Here is a 20,687-nt window from a genome sequence, read left to right as displayed (position 1 = left end):
CTGAGAGAAAATGTTGCAGCTGCAACGAGCTAGCTACGCCAGTGTTGTGAGAGAAATTACAAGATGATGTTACAATGCTGTTATTGCATCAAATGGTTGTTTTATGCAACGGAATAAGGGGTTGGTAAAACGCTCATCTGTGTGTGTTCTACTGAGGATGGGCCTCTGGAAGATTTATGATGTCTTTGGGTGATACCGCATTCCAGAGCATGAGTTAATGTTTATTTTCTATAAGGTACCAGGGAGAGATGACCCCAGGGCCAGACCCTGGTCTCTACACAATGAGATACTTATAATTCACAGCAGACAGTATCTTTCATACTAATCTTAACCTTGTGACCCACTCCATACATCTGTTGTTTGTCATGTAGCCTGAAGGGGGTGCATCTTGGCTATAAAAGACCTTTGTACTTTTGTCTTGGGCCTCTCAATTCGTCGACCAGCCATCATTAACGTAGAGAGCTCAATCGATTCACTTTATGTGTTGTATTGACCTGCTCCCTTATTAACAAGTGAACAAATATTTAGTTTAAGTATAACTGACTTGTGTGATAAGTTTGTCTCTCCTCATTTGATAATAAAGAAATTAACCACCACATTTGGCGACTCGGATATCGGTACCGGTGCCCCCTGTATATAGCCTCGTTATTCTTATTGAGTTACTTTTTATTATAACTTATTTATTTTAGCCTACTTGGTAAATAGTTTCTTCTTCTTGAACTGCACTGTTGGTTAAGGGCTTGTAAGTCAGCATTTCAAGGTAAAGTCTAGACTTGTTGGCAAATAAAGGTTGATTTAATTTGATGTGAATCTTCACTTGGTGAACGCTCCTGATGACCTGGGTAAATCGTAGACGAGGGATCCTTCAAACTTGGGATCACAGGGAGACCACACTTTGGGAACGGAGCAGATGGACCCACCCATGTTCTGAGAGGCAGAGAGGCGAGTGGATGCCACATCTCAAACTTTGTTTTTCTTTTTCAAAGAAAGAGGTGAGTGAAACACGCAAAGTGGAGTTTTTAAGAAAAGCCTCTGTTACGTAGGCTCTGAGTGTGTATTCCTGTGTGAGGGAGCACCTTGGAGGCGTAAAACAGGGCCCAGTGAAGGATGATCTGAGAGTTAGTCGACTCAAAGACACCAATCATTGGTCGGTTGCGGGCCACCTAGAGCTGTCCTGACAATGTGTAAATAAGATATAGACATTTGCATAATAAGATGTAATTTCTCTCACAGTGTCCTCTATGTTTATGTGTACATGCCGTTAGATCAGGCACTGTAGCTATCAGTGGCACCAAGATTAATAGGTTCTTTAAGTGCTAGTGAAAACCATTTGTATCCATGGCAACACAGAGAGAGAGAGAAAAAAAGGGTTAGGCAAGTGTATTTGTTCTACTTCCCACAGATGGTTGACAGTATAAACAGAGTTCGGTCATAGCTAGAAAATAATAACACACCAGAAAACATCCACCAAATGCTATGTACTTCTCATGACTTGCACAACCTCATACATTATAGATCTCTTCATTTCACAGTAATCATACAACAAGACAATCATATACAATGTTATTGTCCCTGTAAGGGAAGTCTGTTTTACTTGTACACGTACAACAACCCAGAAAGATAACATTTACCAACATGTAATGTAAAAGTGCAGAGGATATGTCCGTCAATGTAACTGGGTCGTTCCTCGAAATGGGTGCCTTTTGCGTCCCTTTGATATTTTAAGTAGAAATTGTGCACCAATATTGAATTTTTGAAATCTGTTATATTAAGTGTAGTGCCCTTTAATATAGGTCACATGGAGAATTCAATAAATCTGATTTTCAATCTGAATAAAGACTGGCTAAAGTGCCAAAATTCAGCATTTAGACATGTCTCTCCGTGCACCATCTCTGACTTCTAGGAAGATTTTAACCCACTTAACCCCCAAATGTTTTACATTTCAACATCACTGTAAAACTCGAGTTATTTTGTTGCTTTGACAAAGTCATTTCTGAAGAGTATTATTTGTGATTAGTGTTTCATTTATGTCTCCCTCATTTTAAAGTCAACCCAGTTACACAAACTGAACACTCATTTTAATATGGTGAAACTATTCATTTTTAAATATTATTTTCAAAACGAACGTTGAAAATCTAATAGTCAACTGGTGTAAAAGCAGGTGAGCTGATTCTACTCTTTTTGGGGGTGGGCTATTTTCTGTTGTTTTGTGGTAGAAAACCAACCGGGTCCAGCATAACATGTCAACCCTCTTACCCATAGATAGACAGGCTAGAAATGCTGCAAAGATCCAATGGTATCTTCACAAGGTCAATATCAAATCATTTCTGGGTAACCATTAAATACTTTTCTGTGTGCGTTTTCAATTAAAATCGTAAAAAAAAATGTTTTAGCTTCTTAGCAAAGGACAATTTCTCAAGCAAGAATTTTGCTAGGACTGTCAGGGAAAGGTCTAGGTAAGCAAAATAAAAAATGAAGATTTGCTGTTATTGGCAGGGAGGTTTCGACATATAATTGTATTGGGTCTCTATGGGTTTGGAACTCTATTTCTTATTGGTCTATTAACTATTTTACCACATTGTGATGTCACCATGGACTTAAAAGGGCATTAGCAGCATTTTACAATTTCACAGTATTATTCCAACCTCATATTGTGGAAATAAAGTTTTGACTGCACTGGACCTTTAACAATAAAATAAAAACAATTGAAGCTTGCATTCAATTACCCCTCCTTGTTGCACACAAGATGCTTCCATTTCCTCTGTCACAAGAGGATTCATGGCTAATTTAAGATGAAATCACAACCCTGTTATGGGCAACCTGTTACTTTATTTGGCACTTATTCAAGTCATTTTTAAAATGTAACCTCTTGAAATGGGAAAACTAGTTTTTTATGAAGTTGACCATGTGCTCTTTATGACAGAGGGTTTAAATTAGGTGACATCAAACTTTTTTTTTTTTTAAATTTTTTATACCAAGTTACACTTCTCAAAAGGCACCAAATTGGTAGAGCAACCCACACACAGCCTCTAGGATATGTTATGAATCTCTGTGATGCCGAAGCCAATCGGCAGTGGCTTGATTGTACAGTCAAATTCTGTGGCAGGAGTAAGACTCAAGATGACGTCACGATTCACATTTGCATTCGATACAACGTAGGTCACCCTGATCAGTTAAGACTTCTGATGCTTTAAATCTGCATTTTAAATCTGCCTCGTTTCCTATTTGAAAGAAGTGGTGGTCATACTGGTCTTGGCCAGTCAGTTGACTGTTTTTCCCACATACGGCCTCCAGTAACCTCACGTGAAAGGAGAAATGGTAGTCAGGGTTTTTATTTTTGGCAATTCACAGAAACAGAAGCTCTTGCTGCCTTATTAGCTATTGAGACCAAGAAGTCACTTACTTGCGTATGTTTTTTGTTTTGTTTTGTGGAACCCAGGAAGAGTAGCTGCTGCTTCTGCAAAAGCTAACGGGGATCCAAATAAGCAAATAAATAAATTGGGAGGTCTGTAAGGGTAAATGATTAACAAATGAGATAGTTGAACATTTCCTCTTTGCTGACCCAATGTTGGTATAAATCTCTCAGTATAGGGATTTTTTTTATTTATACATGAACGTGTTCTACATTAGGGAATCAGCACTAGCTCACATTTTGACCTTTGTGTGCTCATGTAAAGCCTGTTTAAATGTTGGTATCTACACGAGTTTCAATATACAATACACCAGCTACTGAAACACTCCTCCCCATGACACTAGCACACATTCTGCACTGGAAGTACCCGTGGTCGGTTCTTTCCTAATAACGTTTGTGAGGAGTGTTTGCCGTTCATTCCCTCAGCTGTGCAGTACAGGAGATCGTGACGGGTAAGGTTTGACGTGGACCGAGGGAGAAGTTGTGCCCAACCAACCACTGATCTGGGATCAGATTAACGATGGAGCAATGGGCCAAACGATGGCGCAATGGACTACAACACTGCATCATCTGCATACAAATGAATATAGATATTTTTTTACAGCATTACCAATGTTATTTATATAGATTGCAAACAGTAATTGGCCAAGTATCGAACCTTGGGGCAGCCCTTTATGTAACTCAATGACCTCAGATTTGACCACAGCTACCTTGACGGCCTGATTTCTGTCATTGACATAATTATGAAACCATTGGCAAGCAACAGTACCCAACCCTGTCGAGGACAGTTTATTCAGCAGAATAACATGGTGTACAGTTTCAGAAGCGTTTGACAAGTCTACAAACATGGCAGCACAATTATTTCAATCGTCTAAGGCACGTGTCAAACTCATTCCATGGAGGGCCTAGTGTCTGCTGGTTTTAGTTTTTCCTTTCAATTAAGACCTAGATGACCAGGTGAGGGTAGTTCCTTACTAATTAGTGACCTTAATTAGTAAATTAAGCGAAAACCCGCCCACTCGACCCTCAGTGGAGTGAGTTTGACGCGTGATTTACAACAAGCACCGTAGTCGTACTATGTTAAGGTCTGAATCCGGATGGATTAACAGGAAATCTACAATTTACAGATAGAAAATAACGTAGCTGTTTGTTTACCAATGATTATAGTATTTTCGCAAGACAAGGGAGCCTGGAAATGCGTCAATAATTATCAAGATCACTACTATCCCCACCCTCATGGAATGGTAGCACAAAAGCTGCTTTGCACACATTTAGAATATTTCCTGAAACTAAAAGAGGCTGAAACTTGGCCCAAGTAGCTCTTTCAGCAAGACAATAACCCCAAACACACATCAAAATCCACAAATAAATGGTTAATTGACCACAAAATCAACATTTTGCAACGCTATCTCACAAACAACAGTAACACGATGAAAACCAGTGGTTTGAATTGAAGAGGGCAGTCCATGAACGCAGACTGAAGGATATCAAGGATCTGGGAAGATTCTGTACGAACGACTTGATTAAGATCCCTCTCCAATCTAGAAAAAAAAAACAGTTTAGAAAAAGGTTCATTGCCTTTATCCTTGAAAGGGGAGGATGCTAGAGTATTGAAAACAGGGGTGCCGATACTTTTTACACCTATCAATTGTATTAGTATAAAATTAAAATTCAGCACAAAATATAGCTCAGTATGTGTATTATTTATTTATACAGTCTTTTTTGCTCATCTTTATCAAGGGTGCCAATCATTTTGGAGGTGACCGTCTATCAAACATTAACAGTGCTATCAGGCTATTACTTTGTAGGATGGAACAGAGGCTTAATTGAACATATCTATTAAAAATCAAGTACAATGTATTTCCATCACATAGGAGACACATATATGGTGGAAATGAATCATATCTCTGTTGTATGAAGGACTGTTCCGCTATATAAAAAAAAAATCCCAATTTAATCTACTACAATAACCTACAGTAAACTACCTACAATTTACTCTCTGGGATAACTTGGTGAGAACTAAAACTTTACAGAAGTTCAGAGGGACAGGGGAATCTTCTGAAGGTTATTAAGATAAGAATCAGCTGACTTCATCCTTTACTCATCCTTCATAGACCTGTTTTACGGTCACAAGCAAGGAACGCACTCGACAACAAACAACAGTAACTTCCCTCAATCATAAGTTGCAGTGGTCAGTCTTTGTGTAGACAGTCATTTCCTCGGCAGCCGACAACCCTGAACATGCTGTGGAGTTGGCTTGAAATGTATATCTCTGGCTGTCTAGCTAATCTTTGCTACCATCTAGTGTCAGAACACCAACATATCAAGCACAGTTTTCTTTTCTTCATGACAATCCGTTTAAAACGTTCCTCAAGCCTGCAATTAAACAATGCTTTGTACTAGCATACATGTCTATATTGTACATTGTTTATGAACAAACCTAGAGTTTACAACATAGACAAAAAGGGAGTTTATAGCATAGACAAGAGAGTAACCTAAGGAAGGGTAACCTTGTTCCTGACACTGGTGTTTTCAGATCCCTAGGAACTGGATAGGTGTAAGTTCTATGAAGCCCATCGCCATATAATTGCTTTCGCTTATCCAGTCTCTTCAGACCTGAATGTGGCTTGCTGGGAGAATAGGCTAATGGGGGCTAGGGTCATTTTCAGCCTGGACAAGGTAATGTCACATTGTAAAGGTTACTTTAGGATACCTGCAGTATTTTTTGCTTTATGGCCCTGGGTGACTGGTTCTTATGGACTCAGCTGACCAACCCACTGTGCTGGCAACTAGCTCCTGTGAGTGCTGGTGGATCGAGAGTGTAGGGTTCCTGCTGGTCTATTGTTGCCAGTGTAAGCTGATCTGCTGCCTGCTCCCTCGATACAGGAATGTGAGCCTGGCTCGCCTTTCAGCTGGTCAGACTGTTGGGATACTCACAACAAGAAGTAGGAGGTGGAAAAGGGGGGAATGGACTTGTGACACAACCATCTCAGTGTGTGTGTGCGTGCGCACGTGTTAGCGCATGCACATTTACGCCTGTTTGCTCGCAGTGCAGTATGTGTTGTTAGCACACACGTGTTCTCATGCTCACCTGTGCCAATGTGCGCTTGATTGCATACATGCTAGGGCAGAGAAGCAGAGGGGCCATCCCATCGGAGCCGCTTTCCCCCTGGAGAACCCCATTGTTCTCTGTGGCCTCTATAATATGTAACACGCTCCATTGACAGGCCTACGAGTGGGTGTTCACATGGAAGGGCGGCCTGAAATATTAAAGGGCCTGATGACCTGCTGCAGGCTCACATTGTTTGCCCTTCATTAGAGAGGAGAGCAGCTTCTGTGGAAGAGCAGAGCAGCAGGGGGAGATGAAGGGAGAATGTACCCTCCAGCGGGCTGTGCTCGGGATCCACGGGGACTAGGTAATAAAGGTTCTCTCTCTACTATCTGATCCTATAATGTACATCAGTAGTGCAGCATTAGTTTGTCATTGTGGGAAAGAGTAAAGGAATACTACACTGGACTAGTCCTGGGAAGGTTGCTTTGAAAACAGAAGCCATGGCAGGACTCCAGAGAACTACCAAGGACCTTCAGGGGGTTTGGAGGACAAACTAGAAGGTATGTAATGTTTTGTTATGGTTTTTTCCCCCAGTTCTGTTACCCATGCTTTTGGGTTGAGGCCAGTTTTCTAGTGAAGAAGATCTGAGTGAGACTGACACATGCAATGTTCCTGACACATTTTTTCCCCACACCGAGTCGATGTCCAAATGTATTGAATAAATTTCCAATAGATTGTTAGCCAGGAGTTTAAAAAATACGTTAAATAGTGTGGACCGTTTCAATGGAGTATTCGATGCAGACACGGCAGAAAGGGAGAACCACCGAGCACATCAGGATAACCATCTCCCCTATTCGGTGACATAGTTTCAGCCAGTGAATAGATATCTGTGTCTCTGCTTACAACCAGCCTGTTGTGTTGTATCGTCCCACAACTGACTGAACGGACAGAGAATGTCCATGTAATGGGAAGTTCACAGCTAACAGCAAACATCTGGGTCTCAAATCCTTTCCTTGAGTCGAAATTTACTAGCAATTCAATTCCTCTGTTTTTGTGTTGATCAACTGTAACCGTTTACTTCAGTAATTTGGTTGCGTGTGTGTTTGATTATCTGAAATGTTAACTGTAAAGTAGTAGTAGTAGTAGTAGTAGTAATGTCACTAAAGGGCCCTGAGTTTTTCTTGAGAATCCAACCTAACCAGGAAAAACTCTGGACCATAGCAATAAGCACCCATTCATAATCTGTTCTCCTGTACAGGATGGATGAGGAGGAAGCCCCAGTTCCTGATGCCCCAGACTTTCCTGTCCCAGAGGACCCAGCAGAGGCCCCTGACCTAGGGGCCCCAGAAGATCCCCCAGTAGAGGGTGATGTGGAGGCCGGAGGAGTTCAGCCATCCAGAGACAGCCGTAAACTGGACTGTATCATCTGCTACTGTGCCTTCAACCTGACTGAGAGGCTGCCACGCAAGCTCTACTGCAGCCACACCTTCTGCCAAGCCTGCCTGAGACGCCTCGACACCATCCTCAATGAACAGGTGGGTCTGACTGACTGTCACGACACCGGTCCCACCATAGACTCACACAGAGGCAGGATCTATCTCAATGGACTAGGCTACGCCAGTTAAACTGTAAAATATGTTTGATAGATATTCAATATTTTTGGACCAGTTCCAGACTAGTTCAAACAGACTGGGCCTTTTCCCCAAAATGTGCAGTAATTTGTCAAACTATAGCTCACCTGTTCTCTTCGTGAAAAGGAACACTAATTTGTTGAAGATCAGCCAATACGCATCATCTCAAACTAATTTGAAGATGACCAAAGCTGCAGAGCAATGGATTGCATCAAGATACAGTTGAAGTCGGAAGTTTACATACACTTAGGTTGATGTCATTAAAACTCATTTTTCAACCACTCCACAAAGTTCTTGTTAACAAACTATAGTTTTGGCAAGTCGGTTAGGACTCCTACTTTGTGCATGACACAAGTAATTTTTCCAAAGCGATCGGTTTACAGACAGATTATTTCACTTATCACAATTCCAGTGGGTCTAAAGTTTACATGCACTAAGTTGACTGTGCCTTAAACAGCGTGGAACATTCCAGAAAATGATGTCACGGCTTTAGAAGCTTCTGATAGGCTAATTGACATAATTTGAGTCAATTGGAGGTGTACCTGTGGATGTATTTCAAGGCCTACCTTCAAACTCAGTGCCTCTTTGCTTGACATCATGGGAAAATCTAAAGAAATCAGCCAAGACCCCAGAAAAAACATTGCAGACCTCATCAAGTCTGGTTCATCCTTGGGAGCAATTTCCAAACACCTGAAGGTACCACGTTCACCTGTACAAACAATAGTACGCAAGTATAAACACCATAGGACCACACAGCCGTCATACATCTTAGGAAGGAGATGCGTTCTGTCTCCTTGAGATGAACGTACTTTGGTGTGAAAAGTGCAAATCAATCCCAGAACAACAGCAAAGGAGCTTGTGAAGATGCTGGAGGTAAGAGGTACAAAAGTATCTATATCCACAGTAAAACAAGTCCTATATTAACACAACCTGAAAGGCTGCTCAGCAAGGAAGAAGCCACTGCTCCAAAACCGTCATAAAAAGGCCAGACTACGGTTTGCAACTGCACATGGGGACAAAGATGGTACTTTTTGGAGAAATGTTCTCTGGTCTGATAAAACAAAAATAGAACTGTTTGGCCATAATGACCATTATGTTTGGAGGAAAAAGGGGGAGGCTTGCAAGCTGAAGAACACCATCCCAATCGTGAAACACGGGGGTGCCAGCATCATGTTGTGGGGGTTCTTTGCTGCAGGAGGGACTGGCGCACTTCACAAAATAGATGGCATCATAAGGCAGGAAAATTGTGGATATATAGAAGCAACATCTCAAGACAGTCAGGAAGTTAAAGCTTGGTTTCAAATGGGTCTTCCAAATGGACAATGACCCCAAGCATACTTCCAAAGTTGTGGCAAAATAGGTTAAGGACAACAAAGTCAAGCTATTGGAGTGGCCATCACAAAGCCCTGACCTCAATCCTATAGAAAATGTGTGGGCAGAACTGAAAAAGCGCGTGCGAGCAAGGAGGCCTACAAACCTGACTCCGTTACACTAGCGCTGTCAGGAGGAATGGGCCAAAATTCAACCAACTTATTGTGGGAAGCTTGCCGTTTGACCCAAGTTGAACAATATGAAGGCACTGCTTCCAAATACAAATTGAGTGTATGTAAACTTCTGACCCACTGGGAATGTGATGAAAGAAATAAAAGATGAACTCACTCTCTACTATTATTCTGATATTTCACATTCTTAAAATAAAGTGGTGATCCTAACTGACCTAAGACAGGGAAATTTTTTACTAGGATTAAATGTCAGGATTTGTGAAAAACTGAGTTTAAATATAATGGGCTAAGGTGTATGTAAACTTCCGACTTCAACTGTGCTTTTCTAAGGAGAGACTGTATTGAGCACAACAGTCAGACCACTTAGAAAACCAAAGAGTTATGTTCAGTTTGACACTGACATATCCCAAGTCACAACCCTTACCCTGCTCTCTCTTCTACTCCCAGCAGATGTGGATCCCCTGTCCACAGTGTCGGCAGAACACCCCCCTCCCACGCGGGGGCGCTACAGCCCTGGACCTGGACCTAGTAGCCTTCATGGGGGTCAAGGCAGAGATGGAAAACCAGAGGTCTTGCTCACGGCAGGAAAGAGAGCTGGGCACCCAGCTGGAGCACAAGCCCTCTTTTGGGAAGCAGTCCATCATAGAGCAGCCTCAGGCCACCTGGAACCATGGAGGATTGGCTGAGCCTCGCTTCCATAGGAGCCCCTGCTGCAGGTGCTTCTTCTGCTGCTGGTGGTGCTGCTAGGCTGCTCAGGCATGTATGAATGACAGGAGTTGCTTAAAGCATCTGGCCAAGATTTCCCATTACAGTACCTCCTGCAGCTGATTATAGACACCTGGGCTTCCAAGGCTACAAAGTGGAAAATACCTAACGCCTGTCCGCCTTGACCTGACCAGGACAGACACCAGGCCCTAGTTGTGTATGTGATTACACTGAGAAGAACAGTGGTCAGGAGACAAAGTTGTGCGGGGGACAACATCGAGTCTATCGTTTTACAAAGATACTTTGATTTGAAGACTCATAGAAAAATGTTTCAGCGCTCAAAAAGGGATGCTTGATAAGGACCTCAGTTTTGAGCTTGCCTACAACCCCCAAAAATCCTCTGCTGCCGCTTTTCAAATAGGCAACAGGAAATATGGGCTATTGGTACCTTGTGGGACAGTCAACTGTTTAATCATTATATGCACACCTTGTTGAGTTATAGTACCATTTGTAAGTGTGTTTAATGAATATATATAACCATTTTGTCATGTGCAAGTGTAAAATAATGAAAGATATTACAGAGTTTGTTTTTATTTAACAAAAAAAAAAGCAATTGGATCAACTTCTGACACAATGACTCGTGTTTAAAATCACCTAAAACAATGTTATTAACAGACAAAAATATCTGGGAGAAAGGACAGAAAGTATACCCACAGCTTCAAAGTTGTAGACATTAATAGCCTCAAATGTTGTTCAATAATAAAATCGAACAATCTACTAATTGTTCTAATTGTAAGACAAATTCCGAATATTTAGGATGTTCAGATTAATCCATCAATCGAGAAGTTGACATTTTGCAGATCTTTGTTCCACATTCTTCTACTTGAATGGAATGACAGTCAGGTATTGCCATAGAAATAGAATGTAACATAGAATGTCATTCTATTTCTACAGGTTGTCCTCCCTCCCCTCCTCATTCTGACATCCAGAGCTTGAAGGTGCGGTCGTAAGAGCAGGTGGCGATGAGCTGTCCGTCAGGGGACATGTCCACGCCCATCACCTTTCCCTCATGGCCCGCCAGGGTCTTCAGAGGGGACCAGCCCGGGTGGGTCCACACCTTGGCTGTGTTGTCATAGGCCCCAGTCAGGAGGAAGTGACCGTTATTGGCTAAGAGAGGGAGATTGATGGAGGGAAATGTAAGCACAGAAATATTGTAACAAACCTTTTATTTTTATAAATCCAGTTAAACTTTTTTTTAAAGGTTCAAAACAGTGGTATTACTAGTCCAAAATTATGTTCACAAACACAACATCAGTTCTTAAGTGTCTCAGAGCCGGTTGTTGCATTCGCCTTATTTTCCATTTAGGAGGTTATAACCAGTTATAACAGCACAGAACAAGCTGCTAAACCTTCTCAGTCCTCCAAAAGTGTATAAGATAGACTGAGCTGATTACAGGGGTTAACCCCACCCCCCCAAAAAAAATCCCATGACAAACTAAAGTCCATTTCAAAGGTTTTTGGCTTGAGGACCACATTTGGGATTTCACAATTCAACATAGGGCAGCACAGATGTTTTCATGTCCGATTTATTGGACAAAATTGGATTTGCGGGCCAGAAAAACAGCAGCTATTTCAAAATATTTAGGTCCATTCTCATTTCCTCATACTTTCTAAACAGTTGTAGGCGTTTTAAACCTGACGTGTCATCCACATGGCAGAAATCTGTCACAGTGACTGACAACTGTGAACCCTGTGATTACTCAATTGCTTGATTAAATATTAAAAAGGAGGTCTCTGGGGCCTGGAGAAACTCACGCTGGAATTTGACAGAGGACACCAGGTTCTGATGGGAGGGGATGGTGTAGATACACTTCCTGCGACGCAGGTCCCACACCTTACAGGTGTTATCCCCACTTCCTGTTGCTGCGTGGTAGCTAAACGGAGAAGATGGTTTCATTAGTGGACCTATAAACACACTCCGGCTTATCATCATCAATAAGTAGGGCCAGGAGTTTTTCCTGACCATTGTATAACTCCAGGCTGTAGTTCTAGATCATACGTTGAGGAATATCTGGCCCTATCCATAAGATATGAATAACACAGTATCTTCCATGTCATTTACCCGTTGGGAGAGAAGTCGATGCTGTAGATCTCTTTGAGGTGGCCCTCCAGGAACATCACACAGCGCCCGGTCCGAAGGTCCCAAATACGGCCAAATGAATCCAGACCCCTGATAAAGAGATGAATACTGTGTACTGAGGCAAACTAGGATTCAGCCAACAGCACTGCTGATGAGGGGTAAGTAGGGATCTGTAATTATTTCTACTGTAAATGATTATGTTCTGAATGGCACCAGTCAAGATGCTTTACAACAAACAATAAGATGGATCTGTACACAAACACAACGCCAGCTCTAATGTGTCACATGTAGCCGGTTTGTCGCATCTGACTTATGTTCATTTAGGAGGTTATAACCAGTTATAACAGCACAGAACAAGCTGCTAAACCTTCTCAGTCCTCCAAATTGTTCAGAAAAAATATGCACTGAAAGACTAGTGTGTGTGTGTGGGTGTAAGGAAGCATGTTATCATTAGGGGACATGAAGGGAACATCCCTGTATGTTTCAGACCAAGCCAGCCGCAGAGGCTCTTGTTCTGCCAAACCTCTAATTGAGATAACTGGGTGGACATCTACTGGCCTTCATTAAAACAGACTACTGAATCCAACCATTGTTTTACTATAGCAACCATCCCCTTCAATAGGCTAATCTAGATATGCTCTTTGACATGACAGCACTTAAATTACGGGGTTGATCTTTCTTTTGGCAGTTTTCTAGATAGTATTTTAGTTTCGGGGAGGACACTGAGATCCTGGTTATCTGAAGCCAAGATTTGTTGTAGAAATAACAGGGTAATACTCTACAAAAGTGCTAGATTTACTGGAAACATACATTTCAACAGAATGTTTAGAGACAAGCAAAAGAGAACACAAATATATATATATATGTTTCAGAGATATCTTCAACGGTCTCTCCAATAATGATGTAGTGTGAACAAATATTGACAACCGACATTGACTTTCATAGCATATCCAGTGAGATCTTACCCAGTAGCTGCCAGAGATCCATCAGGGTGGAATTGCATGTCATGGACTCCTTTACTGTGTCCCTCTTGGTGCAGGATCTCCTCCTGGGCTTCCAGGTCCCACAGCCTCCACGAATTATCATAGCTGCCAGGGAGAGAGGATTAAGCCTCACTTTAGATTCAATTTGAACAATGCCAGTCTGGCCAGAGTACAATTTATCTATGGTGGAGGCAAGTGACCATGTTTGTTTTTATTGTATTGCCTGGATGGGCCGTTCTAAAAACGATAAAAGTTCTCAACTGGCGTTGCCGGGTTAAATAATGCTAGGGATTAAATTCACCCACCAGGTGGTGCCCAGGAACCTTCCAGAGGGATGCCAGGCTACTCTCGCCACCCTCATGGAGTGGCCCTCGATGTCAGCGACAGGCACGTCGCTGTAAAGAGAGGGGTTACCACGGTTACAACACATCAACATGCTTTCCCCCCTTCTTTTAAAAAAAAACGGCCACATTTCAGCAGCGCACTCCACCTCAGCTACTGTTTATGATGATACCCGATGAACATTTGGGGAAAAAGCTACACTGCTCTTGGTCGACCCCTCACCCTTTTTTGCCTGAATAATATTTGGTAGCCTCCCTTATTTGACAGACGGCAATAAAGACAGAAACACAGCAACGACAGCAATCGGAGCAGACCTGTCCAGACTCCAGAGTTTGACGGAGCCGTCGGCAGCACAGGAGGCCATGTTAACATCAGAGTCCTCCAGAGTCAGAGTGGCCTGAGGATGAAAACAGATGGCCCCCACGTGGGTGTTGTGGCCTGTGAGAAGGGAAAGAGAATGATAAGGAAGTATTGGGGTTGGAAATACTTACAATTATTATGGACAACAGTAGCCCAAGCAAAAAGTAATTGCAAAGGGATAAGAAAGGGGAAAATAAGAGATTGTTCTTACCTCGAAGGGTACGGACAAGGGTACAGTCAGGAACATTCCACAGTTTACACAGGCCACTCCTAGAGAAAAGAACAAGTCAGGAAGAGATGAGGAAGTGTCACAAATACCTTTAATGAAGGCAAAAATACAAAAAATACCCAACGTCAAACAGTACGTTTACATGCACACTAATAATTTGATATTAAACGGTTTTCTGAACTATCTTTAGAATTATTAGGACATGTACACAGCTTTGATAAAATCAGAGGTCCAACGGAGTATCTGATCTGTGCATGTGCCCGCACCGGTAGCGCAAGCCTCCATCTTGTGCGCAAGTTACAGTGAGTTTGGAGAAGTACGTAAAATTTTAAACAAACGGTTATATTAATCTGACTATCCACAATAATTGTATTATTGTGTGCATGTAATCATGCTCACTGCTGCCTGTGCGGTGCACTGAGAGAGGAGTGAGAGAAGGGACTCACCAAGATGCAGTCACCAGCATTTTGGAGTTGGGGCTGAACTGGCAAAAGGATATAGGCCTGTCGTCACCGATCTGACTGCAGAAGTTATTCAGGTTCTGGATAGACAGAGAAAATCATGTCATTCTACAACTGTTTTTCACAAACAAGACAAATGCTTTTGGAGACTGATGGAGGACGTACCCTGAGCGTCTTGTGAAGTTCTTGCGTCCTGACTGTCCGTGTAGATTCTGGGATCTCCCTGTGAGCTCTGGCATCTTCTAACCTTTTCACAGCCCTGTTGAGACATCGCGCACGTTTTTTATTAATATGATTTTGCTGCAAAACAACCTTTGAAACTATCATTGTCATCATGGTAACTATGGTCCAACATTAGAATCAAGCTGTACCTGGGCAGAGAGTATCTGGCCAACCAAAGCCTTGCCTCCTTAAGAGTGGTCGGCCCTTCATGGTACCATGTCTGCTGACACTGAAAGAGGGGAACAGGAGAAGACATCAAACGCGTGTCTCCATATTGAATGAATATGGACCTGTAGTAGTGAGAGAAAGATATAGGAGAGTCAAGCCACATATCACACCTCCTCTTGGGAGCGTTTGGATTTCTCATCGTCCTTCTTCGATTTCTTCAATGCATCTGGACCCACTACAGAGAGGATATTCCTTAGCCTGGAAAAGAGAGCAAGTAGAAATTGAGCGGGAGAGGGGAAGAGAGATTATGAGCAAAGATTAAAAAGGTGGACATAAAGCAAGTGAAATATAACTAGCGATACAGTGTGTTAAAGCATTAAGGCAATTCCTCAAAACGGTTGTTTTAATTGGCGAGTTAACATGTTGTAAAAGCATCAAAGGGTCACAGACGTGTGGATTGTTATCTAATTGTTGATTCATACATTCAAATATTAGAAGGGGTTGACAGAGCCATGCTTGTGTCCCTCACCTCTCTCGTCTCTCAGCAGGCCCCTCCCCAAACAGTGTGATTGGTTCCCTGAGGGCCCGTAAGCAGGCTTTGACCTCTGCATCGTCTGTGGATACTGTGATTTGTCTCGCTCTCTTTCTGCGTTCAAAGTCAGCCAATACCTCAGACTGGCGCTCAGTCACACGTTCCTCAAGCTCAAGGGACTCGCCTTGAGGGGAGAGGAGAACTTAGATGATACCTCAACAAACTCTTCATAACTCTTTTCAAATACAGATTTGTGTTTGGTATACTAACCACTGGAGATGTTGATGTTGCCAGCCTCGATTCCTGCTTTGACAGAATCTTTGCCTGACCCAGAAGCCTCTCGTCCCAGCCTCTCCCTCTCCTTCTCCTCCAAACTGCCATAGAAGATCCTGGTCTTCTTCACCAGCGGAGCTTCTTCATCGTCGGACATCTCTGGTCCTTATGTATAGTTCCACTGTTTACCACAAAGATACTGGCCTGGAATAGACAAGACATGCACAGATTAATGAATGAGAACTTGATCGCCAACCACCTCAATCTCTATAATTAATGAGGCAAAGTGTAAAACTATTATACCTAGCAATTTGCTGACCAACAATAGCCAAGTCCCTAATCAGTAAATCAAATGGATAAGATGCATTGACAAAATATTGGGAGTTCGCGCTGCCTTCCTACACAAGAGCACGTTAACATAGCCTAGCTAGCTACTCTAGCTAGCTAACGTTAGCAAACAGTACTCAAGAGTTTGCCAACAGCAAAAGCATCCCACAACCAAACAAAATGCTCAACATTACGGGGATTACTTTAGCTGTATTTCATTCTTGGGTTTGAAATAACAAAGCAACTACAAAAGAAAAGTAACTAGCAAAATCAAATTACAAAAGTGGTCACCGCGTTGTGGCTCGGTCTGGGAACAGGAAGTTGTTTATCGAAAAAGTTGGTTAGAAATTTCACAGCGACATCTAGTGTAAAGGAGTCGAACCAAATGTCTTCCTCTGGGTCAAATCAATGGGCGTGTTCGAGAGCATCCAAACCGTGACATTAAATTCTGTCAATTCTGACTGACTGATCTAGAAACAATATTGGGCGCGTTCGAGCAGATCACGTTGGGTCTTGACCAACGTTGGTCACCGCCTTTCAAAGTGTGTTGCATTATGGGTATAAGTCAGATTTGCGATGACATGTCGACTGCATGACCTTTACAACAACCATGTGATCAAAGGTAATTAACGCTTGACTGTAGTCAACTGGAAATTTCTGCATTTGCCCCTAACAAACTGCAACATGAAGTCGGAACTAAAGCATTGTGGGAGACAGGCTTCTGTTTTTTGGAAGGATAGGGCACTACATGCTCATAAATGGTTGATGTCACATTCTATCATTGGTTATTATCAGTGAATGTTTACTGTTTTGGATGGATGATTATTTAGAGCTTAGATACATCTTTATCCTTACAATCAATTTTGTAAACAGTGTATTTATTTCACCTTTATTTAACCAGGTAGGCCAGTTGAGGGATGGACTGGAGGGATGGATGTGCAGATGATGATGTGCAAGTAGAGATACTGGGGTGCAAAAGAGCAATAACAAAAAATAACAATATGGGGATGAGGTAGTTGGGTATGCTATTTACAGATGGGCTGTGTACAGGTACAGTGATCGGTAAGCTGCTCTGACAGCTGATGCTTAAAGTTAATGAGGGAGATATGTCTCCAGCTTCAGTGATTTTTGCAATTCGTTCCAGTCATTGGCAGCAGAGAACTGGAAGGAAAGGAGGCCAAAGGAGATGGCTTTGGGCTTTGGGGATGACAAGTGAAATATACCTGCTGGAACGTGTGCTACAGGTGGGTGTTGCTATGGAGACCAGTGAGCTGAGATAAGGCGGGGATTTACCTAGCAAAGACTTATAGATGACCAGGAGCCAGTGGGTTTGGCGATGAATATTTAGTGAGGGTCAGCCAACGAGAGCATGCAGGTCACGGTGGTGGGTAGTATATGGGGCTTTGGTGACAAAACGGATGGAACTGTGATAGACTACATCCAATTTGCTGAGTAGAGTGTTGGAGGCTATTTTGTAAATGACATTGCCGAAGGCAAGGATTGGTAGGATAGTCAGTTTTACGAGGGCATGTTTGGCAGCATGAGTGAAGGATGCTTTGTTGCGAAATAGGAGGCCAATTCTAGATTTAATTTTGGATTGGAGATGCTTAATGTGAGCCTGGAAGGAGAGTTTATAGTCTAACCAGACACCTAGGTATTTGTAGTTGTCCACATATTCTAAGTCAGAACCGTCCAGAGTAGTGATGCTAGGCGGGTGGGCAGGTGCATGCAGCAAAGATTATAACAGAACATGGCCAAGATGTTCAAATGTTCATAAATGACCAGCATGGTCCAATAATAATAAGTCAGAACAGTTGAAACTGGAGCAGCAGCACGGCCAGGTGGACTGGGGACAGCAAGGAGTCATCATGTCAGGTAGTCCTGAGGCATGGTCCTAGGGCTCAGGTCCTCCGAGAGAGAGAAAGAAAGAAAGAAAGAGAGAATTTGAGAGAGCACACTTGAATTCACACAGGACACCGAATAGGACAGGAGAAGTACTCCAGATATAACAAACTGACCTTAGACCCCGACACAAACTACTGCAGCATAAATACTGGAGGCTGAGACAGGAGGGGTCAGGAGACACTGTGGCCCCATCCGAGGACACCCACGGTCAGAGAATCACCAGCAGCAAGAGCGACATAATTTATATATTCAGAGAAAAGAGTAGGCCCGAGAATTGAACCCATAGAGACTGCTAGAGGTCCGGACAACAGGCACTCCGATTTGACACACTGAACTCTATCTGAGAAGTAGTTGGTAAACCAGGCGAGGCAGTCATTTGAGAAACCAAGGCTATTGAGTCTGCCGAAAAGAATGCAGTAATTTACAGAGTCGAAAGCCTTGGCCAGGTCGATGAAAACGGCTGCACAGTAGTCTTTTATCTATGGCGGTTATGATATCGTTTAGGACCTTGAGTGTAGCTGAGGTGCACCCATGGATATAGGTCTGTAACAGTTTGGGTCTAGAGTGTCTCCACCTTTTAAGAGGGGGATGACAGTGGAAGCTTTCCAATCTTTGGGCATCTCAGAAGATACGAAAGACAGGTTGAAAAGGCTAGTAATAGGGGCTGCAACAATTTCAGCGGGTAATTTTTGAAAGATAGGGTCCATATTGTCTAGCCCAGCTGATTTGTAGGGATCCAGATTTTGAAGCTCTTTCAGAACATCAGCTATCTGGATTTGGGTGAAGGAGAAGCAGGGGGGTGGGTTGGGCAAGTTGCTGCGGGGGGTGCAGAGCTGTTGGCCTGGGTAAGGGTAGCCAGGTGGAAAGCATGGCCAGCCATAGAAAAATGCTTTTTGAAATTCTCGATTATCGTAGATTTATCGGTGGTGACAGTATTTCTTAGCCTCAGTGCAGTGGGCAGCTGGGAGGAGGTGCTCTTATTCTCCATGGACTTTACTGTGTCCCAAAACTTTTTGGAGTTAAGTGCTACAGGATGCAAATTTCTATTTAAACTTACTATGTATATTTGTGCCTGACTTCCCTGAAAAGTAGCATATCGTGGGGGCTATTCGATGCTAATGCAGTACGCCACAGGATGTTTTTGTGCTGGTCAAGGGCAGTCAAGTCTGGAGTGAACCAAGGGCTATATCTGTTCTTAGTTCTACATTTAAAAAAAATTGGGCATGATGGTGAGGAAAGCACTTTTAAAGAACAACCAGGCATCCTCTACTGACGGGATGTGGTCAATATCCTTCCAGGATACCCGGGCCAGGTCGATTAGAAAGGCCTGCTCGCTGAAGTGTTTTAGGGAGCATTTGACAGTGATGAGGGGTGGTCGTTTGACCCGCGGGCCCTTTAAGGACGCAGGCAATGAGGGAGTGATTGCTGAGATCCTGGTTGAAAACAGCAGCGGTGTCAGGATGATATCTATGAGGGTGCCCATGTTTACTGATTTAGGGTTGTACCTGGTAGGTTCCTTGATAATTTGTGTGAGATCGAGGGCATCTAGCTTAGATTGTAGGACGGCTGGGGTGCTAAACATATCCCAGTTTAGGTCACCTAACAGTACGAACTCTGAAGATAGATGGGGGGCAATCAATTCACATATGGTGTCCAGGGCACAGCTGGGGGCTGAGGGGGGTCTATAACAAGCGGCAACAGTGAGATAATTATTTCTGGAAAGGTGGATTCTTAAAAGTAGAAGCTCGAACTCTTTGGTCACAGACCTGGATAGTATGACAGAACTCTGCAGGCTATCTCTGCAGTAGATTGCAACTCCGTCCCTTTTGGCAGTTCTATCTTGACAGAAAATGTTGTAGTTGGGGATGGAAATTTCAGAATTTTTGGTGGCCTTCCTAAGCCAGGATTCAGACACGGCTAGGACGTCAGGGTTGGCGGAGTGTGCTAAAGCAGTGAATAATTCACATTTAGGGAGGAGGCTTCTGATGTTAACATTCATGAAACCAAGGCTTTTACGGTTACAGAAGTCAACAAATGAGAGGGCCTGGGGAATAGGTGTGATGCTGGGGGCTACAGGGCCAGGGTTAACCTCTACATCACCAGAGGAACAGAGATGGAGTAGGATAAGGGTACGGCTAAAGAACTGGTCGTCTAGTGCGTTGGGAACAGAGAATAAAAGGGGCAGTTTTCTGGGCGTGGTAGAATAGATTCAGGGCATAATGTACAGACAAGGGTATGGTAGGATGTGAGTACAGTGGGGATAAACCTAGGCATTGAGTGACGATGAGAGAGCTTGCATCTCTGGAGACACCAGCTAAGCCAGGTGAGGTCTCCCCATGTGTGGGGTGTGTGACAAAATAGCAATCTAAGGCATGTTGAGCTGGACTAGGGGCTCTACAGTGAAATAAAACATTAACTAACTGAAACAGCAGAAGTGAATAAA

At 42.9% G+C, this 20,687-nt stretch overlaps 2 protein-coding genes and 2 non-coding genes across 5 annotated transcripts; 1 reads left to right on the top strand and 3 right to left on the bottom strand.

Annotated features, from left to right (window-relative positions):
- Positions 1 to 6,513: 6,513 nt before the first annotated feature.
- Positions 6,514 to 10,911, top strand: si:ch211-202f5.2 (uncharacterized protein LOC795181 homolog). Its single transcript, XM_021590715.2, has 3 exons — positions 6,514 to 7,024; positions 7,723 to 7,999; positions 10,048 to 10,911. The coding sequence occupies exons 2-3, from the start codon at positions 7,724 to 7,726 to the stop codon at positions 10,342 to 10,344; spliced, it is 573 nt and encodes a 190-aa protein (XP_021446390.1). The 5' UTR covers positions 6,514 to 7,024; position 7,723; the 3' UTR covers positions 10,345 to 10,911.
- prpf4 (PRP4 pre-mRNA processing factor 4 homolog (yeast)) lies at positions 10,878 to 16,838 on the bottom strand. Of its 2 annotated transcripts, none has more exons than XM_021590714.2 (14): positions 16,619 to 16,838; positions 16,010 to 16,216; positions 15,737 to 15,923; positions 15,378 to 15,465; positions 15,189 to 15,268; positions 14,983 to 15,076; positions 14,803 to 14,897; positions 14,339 to 14,397; positions 14,082 to 14,205; positions 13,731 to 13,820; positions 13,408 to 13,530; positions 12,425 to 12,532; positions 12,118 to 12,236; positions 10,878 to 11,469 (listed from the first exon to the last, which is right to left on the bottom strand). In XM_021590714.2, exons 2-14 carry the CDS (start codon positions 16,167 to 16,169, stop codon positions 11,276 to 11,278), a joined length of 1,521 nt encoding a protein of 506 aa, XP_021446389.1. In that variant the 5' UTR covers positions 16,170 to 16,216; positions 16,619 to 16,838; the 3' UTR covers positions 10,878 to 11,275. The 2 variants fall into 2 exon arrangements, with proteins under 2 accessions (XP_021446389.1, XP_021446388.1); XM_021590713.2 differs by having other exon boundaries at positions 16,543 to 16,837.
- On the bottom strand, positions 11,593 to 11,726 carry LOC118945711. Its single transcript, XR_005040826.1, has one exon. It is a non-coding gene; the product is annotated as a small nucleolar RNA SNORA47 (small nucleolar RNA).
- On the bottom strand, positions 12,689 to 12,824 carry LOC118945712. The gene has a single exon (XR_005040827.1). It is a non-coding gene; the product is annotated as a small nucleolar RNA SNORA47 (small nucleolar RNA).
- Positions 16,839 to 20,687: the final 3,849 nt, after the last annotated feature.

Source organism: Oncorhynchus mykiss, chromosome Y (genome assembly GCF_013265735.2).
Source record: "Oncorhynchus mykiss isolate Arlee chromosome Y, USDA_OmykA_1.1, whole genome shotgun sequence".
Classification (NCBI taxonomy): Eukaryota; Metazoa; Chordata; class Actinopteri; order Salmoniformes; family Salmonidae; genus Oncorhynchus; species Oncorhynchus mykiss.
Note: the sequence above shows the minus strand (reverse complement) of the source record. Positions and strands in the feature narration are given on the sequence as shown.

Bases quoted from the DNA above. Each gene is read 5' to 3' on its own strand.
- si:ch211-202f5.2 (XM_021590715.2), top strand. From the start codon at position 7,724: ATGGATGAGGAGGAAGCCCCAGTTCCTGATGCCCCAGACTTTCCTGTC. The intron at 8,000-10,047 runs GTGGGTCTGACT...TACTCCCAGCAG, and splicing joins ACACCATCCTCAATGAACAG to ATGTGGATCCCCTGTCCACA.
- prpf4 (XM_021590714.2), bottom strand. From the start codon at position 16,169: ATGTCCGACGATGAAGAAGCTCCGCTGGTGAAGAAGACCAGGATCTTC. The intron at 14,898-14,982 runs GTACGTCCTCCA...CTGTCTATCCAG, and splicing joins AACTTCACAAGACGCTCAGG to AACCTGAATAACTTCTGCAG. The intron at 14,206-14,338 runs GTAAGAACAATC...CCCTTCTCACAG, and splicing joins CCTTGTCCGTACCCTTCGAG to GCCACAACACCCACGTGGGG.